Genomic DNA, 9,113 nt, shown 5'->3' with positions numbered 1-9,113 from the left:
ACAGTAACATCAAACATAATTAACATCAAACATAATTGACCTTCATACACTTAAACACATTATTCCCCTTTTCATTTAATTCCCTTTTTATATTATGGGTTCCGTTCAACCTGACGGCCTGACAATCAATGTATCATATGCCTTCACTGACTCATCAAACTGGAACAAGTTATCTCGCGTTCCCTTTTACTATTTTACAGAAATTAAACATAAACCACAAAATTAGTTAACCTTTTATTTTATACACATAAATCCACGTAATAGCACAAAAACTATATTCTATTCATATAAATACATCACAAAAATCCCAGTCGTTACATCGAGGATAATCGAGGATAGTCTAATGCATGTTTCCTTGTTTCTTTACCAATTATAACATGAAAATCTCTTACCATTATGGGATATGAACACATTCAGGAAATCCAACCGCTAAAGAATATACAAGTGGGGGTTCACCATCTTTGTCTAAAGCAACCACATTAGCCTCTTCGTACTCCAAAAAGGCATTCACAAGATCTGAACTACCACGTCTACAAGCCAGGTGAAGAGTAGTTTGTCCATTAGCGTTTTGTGCTTTTAACAGAAGATATAATGAGTTTATACCAGTTCTTGATGCAATCTTAGTGAGCAAATCCCTGCACAAATGAGAGGGAGAAGGCAAAGATAATTTAAAATCTCCCCTACACTCTTTATATTATTCCAATAAAACACTAAGAAATTATTCCAATAAAACACTAAGAAAGTGACACCACCTAACAACAAACACATTGCCTTCGGAGACTAGCTGGTGCAACTGGCATGAATCATCCTGGGGTGTAATCAAATCAGGTAAAGCTTCTTCTATGCCATTTTCAAGAAAATTGGGTATACCACTGCATACATGTACAACACATTCGATTACTTTTTTTATTAAAAAGTACATATATGTATATCTGAAGAAGATGAACAGTGCAAACCAGTTTTAGGAAGAGGAAAAAGCCTGCAAGAGAATGGCTATTGTCACTAACCCTATAATAAGATACGACACGTACTCAAAAAATGTAGTAACAATTGTAAGATATAGAAAAAGAAGAAAAGACTTAATTTAAAGATCAGGGTCTTTTTAGCTGAAAAAAAAAAGAAAAAAGAAAAATAGATCAGGATCTTACTTATCTGGGCTTGTAGGGGGACTGCATGGTATCTCTTGCAAGTGCCTTAGAAATATTTCTAGAATTGCATTAAATGTTAGACTTCTGGATGTCTTGAACTGCAAGCATTCACCAATCATCTTCCACAATTTTCTTGGTATGCCAATACCAACTACGCTTGCATATTGAGGAGGTTGTCTACGATCATTGAAAACAATTCGATAAATTTCTACTGCATTTAAGCCCGCCCACCTGCAAAAATATAATCAAGCGTTGTCACTATGAGTTGCTATTTTTTATAAGAAGGTATATCCTTATCATATAGACGAAGTAACTGCACATATGGAATAAAACCAGTGCATAATTCCACCAGTGTACAACCAAAGCTCTAGGCATCTGATTCGACTGATATGCTTATAGCATCATCCTAGAAAAGACTCAAGGGCTTCTTAACCGGCTCTCATTCCTTCGGGAATGTGTAGTTCGGATTGAGAAAAGTACAATCCATACATGAATAAATTATGCAAGAATCACATTCAAAGCAAGCTTTCTGACAGGTAGATTTCATTAAAATTAGTGGAGTTCAATAATCAGAAACTACAGTATGAGTATTTGAATCTAAAAATAAGGGAACTGCTTCATATAAAATAACACTATGCTATAACAGTCCAATTGATTAACACAATCATTGATAAACCCAAACTTAATTATTTAGATAAGCCTCAACTCAGCAATGACAAGTTTATATTTCTATTTCCAAGCAAGCCTGACGCATCTGAACTGAAACAAATTCTATTAAAACATTTCTGAAAAGCCAAGTATACATATTTTGTTTCTTCAGACTCTAAGCATGATAATTCATAAATAATTTTTTAGTTCTTCTTGAGTGATGAATTAAAACACCATAACAACTTAACAAGACATCTATATTTCATTATTGAGTTGTACAGTCCATAAGTCTGTAGAAATTTAATATTATGACTATCATTAAATACATTACTCAAACGTAGTCATGGAATATATACGAATCATATAAAAATCATTTGGAGCTTGCCTGACAACTTTACTAAATCAATCATTATCTTTCTAGTAAATCAGACTATATGCTTTGTGAATCAATTCATATTGAACTTATACAAGAGAATCATGAAAAAACAATGCATTACACAGGACTCAAGCACCAAAGAATCATAACAAACAGAACTTAATTTTTCTAACTTACAGGGTCATATGCCTACTCAAATTAAGTACAGGGTTTTACCTTGTTTTTCGTGTCTACGTATTTAAATTTCTATAAAAGCCAATTATATCACTCTGCGCTGAAGGCCCACCAACCCCACCGAAGCTAGACCTGCAGAAGTTCAGAAGAATCCTTGTGGGAGAAAGAACATAGTGAAATTAATATTTATACAAAATATAAGAAGCATAATATTAAATCTATGATGCTTTATTAATTTTCAACAACTAATCAGTAAATATTACCTAAAACCAAAACAAACAAATAGCTGTTACAGATCTTAGTGGCTTTTCAAATTGGAGGGAATAAACCCTAATTTTTCACCTCCTTCGATTAGAACATACCTCAAACTAGATTTGTACTTAGTTAGGGTAATGGTGAGAGAGATGCATGTGACTACAAATTCGGATGAATTTCACTAATTAGGTTTATAAAATAAGGGTTATAGAGAGAGACTGAGATGTCGAGAGAGAATGGAGAGAGAGAGAGAGAGAGAGAGAGCGAGCGAGCGAGAGAGCAAAGAGAAGAAGACAGTGAGAGAGAAGAGATAAAGCGGGATGGAAAAGGGGAAAAGGGGAGAAATAAAAATTTTGTTTAAGGGGGAAAATTTTTGGTGTATCAAGGGGGAAAAGTGAAAAGCGGTTTTTTCAATTTTTTCAAAAATAAAAATAGACACCATCTATTTTACAGAGTGATGTCTTAAACCATATTTAACATTATTTTAGAAATGATAGATGTTAAATTTATTTTTAAAATCTGTGAAATTTCTAGCCGATATTAAAGGGGTGATGTTGTAGGTAGTATTTCTAGTAATGAATTTACTCTATATGATTACGCATTGAGGGAGATTAAGAAGTCCTACAACTACAATTAATAGCTCTACAATATTCTGATTGATCTTCATGTCCATGTTTTGTTCCTGTAATTTAAACAGAACCTTAACTCATTGGTTTTGTCTTTTTAGGACCACTTGGATTTAATATTCTCACTTTCCATTTACATTAACATTTAATTATTAGTAACAATTAATTTATGGAAAGCTAATTATCTCTCTAGTAAAACAATTTTTTACCATATCCTTTGCACAATTCTTTAATTATTTTCTTAAACTACAGAGAAAGGGAATAACGAGTTCTTCTCCAGATAATTATTAAGTAAAGATAACTATCCAAGAAGAGTAAGCCCTACTTTCCCAGTAACATTATTTAACTATTTGATTCTATTTTTTTCAATAATAAAAAACTGTTTGAGTTACTTTTACAGTCCCTCATATTATTGAGGAGGCCAGTTCCTGCAATATTTTTTATTATCAAGGTAAGTTCATTTTTGAAGTGTCAGCAGTGTATCCTTACTAATACTAACTCAAACTTGATTATATTTGATTTTATTATATTATTTTAGATATCTCTAATACCAACTCTCATATCATACATTGTTTAAAATTTTATTAAGTAAATGCGTGGAGGGAGAAAATACTTTTTATTTTCATATTTTTCCTTGGAATGTGAGAGGTAATAATTCAGATAATACACTAAGAGTTGTTTAATTAGTTAATTAAACTAATAATACTTGCAAGTCAACTAAGAAACCAATTAATTATTTATTTATACTCCAAATATTTACATGTGCAAAAAATAATTTTAATTACAGGATAATATAATGTCTACTCCAACACATGCGAAGATAATTTTAGAAGGGTTTACAAGGAAAAGCATAATTCAAATATCATGAGATATTGGTTATCATGTAATATTATATTCCGAAACTATTAATTATATAAAATAAATTTCCGGTAAAATAAATATATAGACACAATTTATGGGGAGGTTGATGAAAGGAGAGTTAGGGTAGATAAACTAGAGTATGCGTATGAGATTTTCTGTACCATAACTGCAGTAGATGTTGTTGTTGTAGGAAATATTACCTACCGGGGGAAAAGGTATAAAATTTTAATTAGAGTGAGTGTTGAATCGTCAATAATAGTTTATGTATTTGAGTGAGTTGTTGAATATTAATCTAAATTACATACCTAACTAACCATGTGTTTGTCATCAGGGTCACTTGTAATAGTGATGAGCATCTTGTTTCTTAAAAAAATATTGTATATAAGGTTTTAGACTAGATCCCAGTTAGCTATTTAAAGATGCATGTTTCCAGTGTTGACTCGGTCGTTTTATATACCGGGAAGGGAAAATTTAATAAATGGTGTGTCATTTAGTAAAACAAATACAAGTCTGAGAATTTCACAAACATTTGGAATACAAATTGTACTCAATAGTTGTATAAGTTGTATTATAATTTGTATCTTGGATGTCAATGATGTCAGTAGCATAAAATAAAATGATACTCTGATTTGTATAGTAGCTAATTAGTCTTTTTTTTCTTATGTAATTAGTTAATAATATTAAGTTCTTATTTACTTGGTTAATAGTTTTAAGTTTGCTACTTTCTTTGAAGGCTGTAATGCATGGGTTATTGTTAGCAATATGTGTATTACTTTGATGATAAGTTAAACAAAACACTTAAGTAAAAATCTAGTGTTTGTAGTCTCAACGGATAAGACCATCTTGGTTATCCGTTGAAGGAGTAGCTTTACTTAGCAATAAGTTTAGTATTGTAGCACATTTCATTCTCTGGTTTCAAGTTGTAATTCTTAGATGTTGTAGGAAATTATCAGTCATGTTGACTACTAATGGATATACAAATAGGAGGGCTAATTGTAAATATTTCATGCCTTGTAATTTTGTATGAGTGAAGAAGTATCAACGGATATTGAAGACCTTCAACGGATAAGAAACAAAGCTTCAACGGATGTCTCTAATACTTCAACGGATAATATCCATCAACGGATAAGTGCTTCAACGGATAAAGACTTCAACTGATAATGCATCAAGGAATAAAGCTTCAACGGATAAAGCCTCAATGGATAAGGCATCAACGGATGAAAGCTTCAACGGATGCTTGGTTCATTAGCAGTTGATAGTGACAATTCACAAGCTGACAGAGGCACATGGGTTGACAGAGACAAACTGGAATGTGGAAGCCTCTAGGAGGAATCAAGAAAATGCAGCATTCCCATTCTGATGCAAACAAGGAAGTATTCAAAGATTCACAGATTATCCTAGATTGCATTGGATAGAGAAATGAAGAAGAAACATGTGAAGAATCCTTTTAATTGTATTTTACAGTTTTGTCTTCACTTTTAAACTTGGTGTTATATAAACCAAGTAGCAGCTAGTAATTAGAAGAGAATTTTCCTGAGCTGTTTAGAAATATCAAGAGAGAAAATCATCTACTTTGTACTAGGAAGCAGCTGTGATTTAATTCTTTGAATCACAGATTTTCTGAAATAACACATCTCTGGTGGAACAACAAATCCACCAGAAAAGTTTTTAAGTTCTTTGTGTTCTTTACATTTGTGTTTGAATATATATTTGTCTGTATCAGCTTCAAGCAATTCACACACATTTGTTCACTTAAACACTTAGCCTTAAAAACTGCTCAAAACTTGAAAAAGTTTTGAGATTTACATTCAACCCCCCTTCTGTAAATCTCATTGTTAGTCCACTGGGAATAACAATTGGTATCAGAGCAAGCTCTTAACATACAAAGAGTTTAAAGATCTATTCTGCTAACATCATGAGTAAGAAGGATATTGGTGTAAAGATTCCAATCCTGGAAAGAGATAACTATCATCACTGGAAGGTGAAGATGCATTTACATCTTCTCTCTCAAGATGAAAGCTACATCAACTGCATTGAGAATGGTCCTCACATCCCACACAAGGTGGCCACAGCTGCTACTACTACAGTTGTTGTTGGACACTCTATTCCCAAGCCAAAGGCAGAATGGACTGTTGAAGATATTGAAGAGGTCCACAAGGACAAGAAAGCCATGAACATTTTATTTAATGGCCTGGATCAAGATATGTTTGACAATGTCATCAACAGCCAAACTGCTAAGGAAATTTGGGATACTGTGCAGCTTATCTGTGAAGGCACTGAGCAAGTTAGAGAAAACAAAATGCAGCTTCTCATTCAACAATATGAATATTTTCATTTTGAAGAAGGAGAATCATTGAATGATACATTCAATAGATTTCAGAAACTATTGAATGGATTAAAGCTGTATGGGAGAGTGTACCAAGTCAAGGACTCCAATTTAAAATTTCTAAGGTCTCTACCAAAGGAATGGAAGCCTATGACTGTTTCTCTAAGAAATTCTCAAGATTATAAGGACTTCACACTCGAAAGATTATATGGAATTTTGAAGACTTATGAACTTGAGATGGAGCAAGATGAGCTGTTGGAAAAGGGAAAGAGAAAAGGAGGATCAGTTGCACTTGTAGCTGACAGTGAAAAAGTTGAAGCCAGAAATGAGGAAAAGATAATACCAAGTCTCAAAATTGGCACAAGCAAATCAGAATCAAGCAAGGGTAAAGAGCAAGTTGCTGAGGATGAAGACAATTCCAGTCAGGATGAATCTGATGATATTGATGAACATCTGGCCTTTCTGTCCAGGAGGTTTGCAAAGATGAAGTTCAGGAAAAACACAAAGTTCACTAAGCCAAACAAAAACATGGTGGACAAATCAAAGTTCAAATGTTACAACTGTGGCATTAGTGGACACTTTGCAAGTGAGTGTAGGAAGCCAAATTCTGAGAAAAAGAAATTTGAGCAAGTTGATTACAAAAAGAAGTATTTTGATTTGCTCAAACAAAAGGAAAGAGCTTCTCTCACTCAAGATGATTGGGCAGCAGATGGGGTAAATGAAGATGATGATGTGGAATATGTCAACCTAGCCCAGATGGCTAATTCTGATAAAAATGAAACTAGTTCATCAAACAACCAGGTAATTACTACTGATCTCTCTCAGCTTTCTAAACATGAATGCAATGAAGCCATAAATGATATGTCCAATGAATTAAATCATTTGCGTGTTTCTCTAAAATCACTAGCTAAAGAAAACACTAGGATCAAAGAAAATAATGTGTTTTTAAGTGATAGGAATGTTGTGTTAGAGAGTCAGGTAATTGAGCTTGAAAAGATTAAACTTAAATGCTTGACTGTTGAGAGTGAACTAGAAGAAGCTGCTAAGAAAGTAGAAATTCTTTCTAAACAGTTAGAAAGTGAGCAAGAGGTAATCAAGGCCTGGAAAACATCTAGGGATGTGGGTGTTCAAATTGCCAAGGTTCAGGGAATTGAATCATTCTGTGAGGATGCCTGGAAGAAAAACAAAAAGAAGTTAGAATTAATTGATGGATTGTCAACGGATGTGGAATCAACAGATGATGAAAGTTATCCGTTGAAGGAAGAAAAAGAGCATCCGTTGAAGGCTCATCAATTAAAACAGGCAAGTAATAAAAATCTTAATAAGAAGAATGATTTAACTCTCAAGAACTTTGTCAAAGAAGGAGCCAGCACATCCAAAGATGTCAGTAAGGTGAATATAGGACACATGACTTTAAATCAGCTGAAATATAGGCTTAAGTTGGTTGAGGATAAGAAGGAAACTAAAAGAAAATCTAAAAGAAATGGGAAGGTAGGGATTAATAAATATAACAATTACACACCTGATAGGTATGCTCCTAGAAAAAGCTGTGTGCATTGTAAAAGTGTTAATCACCTATCTGATAATTGCAAATCTGTTAAAAATGCTCTCATGCCTTCAAATCCCTCCATGCCTAACATGTCTATGTCACCTCTGCATGCTATGCCTGTTATGTCTCATCAGAATCCTCATGCACATCTTGCAAACATGCCATATATTAATAATCCCTATTTTACTGCATTTAGTATGCCTCACATGCCATACAATATGCCTATGTGGAATAACATGTTTGCACAATCTATGCTTTATCGATCAAATGTGCTAAATGATTCTGTGACTAACCCTATACTTCAACCAACCACATCTGAGATCAAGGTTGACCCAAAGTTACCTAAATCAAAAGATGCAGGAGGAATGAAGTCTAGGAAAAAGACTAACAAGGCTGGACCCAAGGAAACTTGGGTACCAAAATCAACTTGATTGATTTTGTTGTGTGCAGGGACAAAGAAGGAATCTATGGTACTTGGACAGTGGTTGTTCAAGACACATGACAGGAGATTTCACCCTGCTCACAGAGTTTAAGGAGATAGCTGGCCCTAGCATAACCTTTGGAGATGACAACAAAGGATTCACTATGGGATATGGCTTGATTTCAAAAGGAAATGTCATCATTGATGAAGTTGCATTGGTTGATGGTCTCAAACACAACTTATTGAGCATCAGTCAACTTTGTGACAGAGGGAATACTGTCTCCTTCAATTCTGAAGCATGTATTGTCACAAGTAAGAAGGACAATAAAGTGGTTCTAACTGGAGTTAGAAAAGAAAATGTGTACCTAGCTGGCTTCAACTCTACAGATGCAGAATCCATTACTTGTCTTTTCAGCAAAGCAAGTGCAGTTGAAAGTTGGCTATGGCACAAGAAGCTATCCCATTTGAATTTCAAGACAATGAATGATCTAGTCAAAAAGGACTTAGTTAGAGGAATGCCTCTAGTGGAATTCACAAGGGATGGACTGTGTGATGCTTGTCAGAAAGGAAAGCAAAAGAAAGTATCATTCAGTAAGAAGCTTGAATCTGCAATTGATGAACCATTACAACTGCTGCACATGGATCTTTTTGGACCAGTCAATGTATTGTCAATTTCAAGGAAAAGATATTGCCTAGTGATTGTTGATGATTTCTCTAAGTTTTCATGGG

General features: G+C 33.9%; 1 protein-coding gene across 6 annotated transcripts; it reads right to left on the bottom strand.

Moving 5' to 3' along the window:
• Nucleotides 1–210: 210 nt before the first annotated feature.
• Nucleotides 211–2,966, bottom strand: LOC141679146 (E3 ubiquitin-protein ligase KEG-like). Of its 6 annotated transcripts, none has more exons than XR_012558060.1 (6): nucleotides 2,610–2,966; nucleotides 2,389–2,478; nucleotides 1,149–1,379; nucleotides 957–979; nucleotides 753–872; nucleotides 211–635 (listed from the first exon to the last, which is right to left on the bottom strand). XR_012558060.1 is itself a non-coding variant. In XM_074485651.1 (5 exons), the coding sequence occupies exons 3-5, from the start codon at nucleotides 1,265–1,267 to the stop codon at nucleotides 395–397; spliced, it is 480 nt and encodes a 159-aa protein (XP_074341752.1). In that variant the 5' UTR covers nucleotides 1,268–1,379; nucleotides 2,389–2,499; nucleotides 2,610–2,963; the 3' UTR covers nucleotides 211–394. The 6 variants fall into 6 exon arrangements, 4 of the variants coding, with proteins under 4 accessions (XP_074341752.1, XP_074341751.1, XP_074341754.1 ...); XR_012558059.1 differs by having other exon boundaries at nucleotides 957–1,008; nucleotides 2,610–2,965; XM_074485651.1 differs by lacking the exon at nucleotides 957–979 and having other exon boundaries at nucleotides 2,389–2,499; nucleotides 2,610–2,963.
• Between the last annotated feature and the right edge of the window lie 6,147 nt (nucleotides 2,967–9,113).

The sequence above is a fragment of the Apium graveolens genome, chromosome 8 (genome assembly GCF_009905375.1).
Source record: "Apium graveolens cultivar Ventura chromosome 8, ASM990537v1, whole genome shotgun sequence".
Classification (NCBI taxonomy): Eukaryota; Viridiplantae; Streptophyta; class Magnoliopsida; order Apiales; family Apiaceae; genus Apium; species Apium graveolens.
Note: the sequence above shows the minus strand (reverse complement) of the source record. Positions and strands in the feature narration are given on the sequence as shown.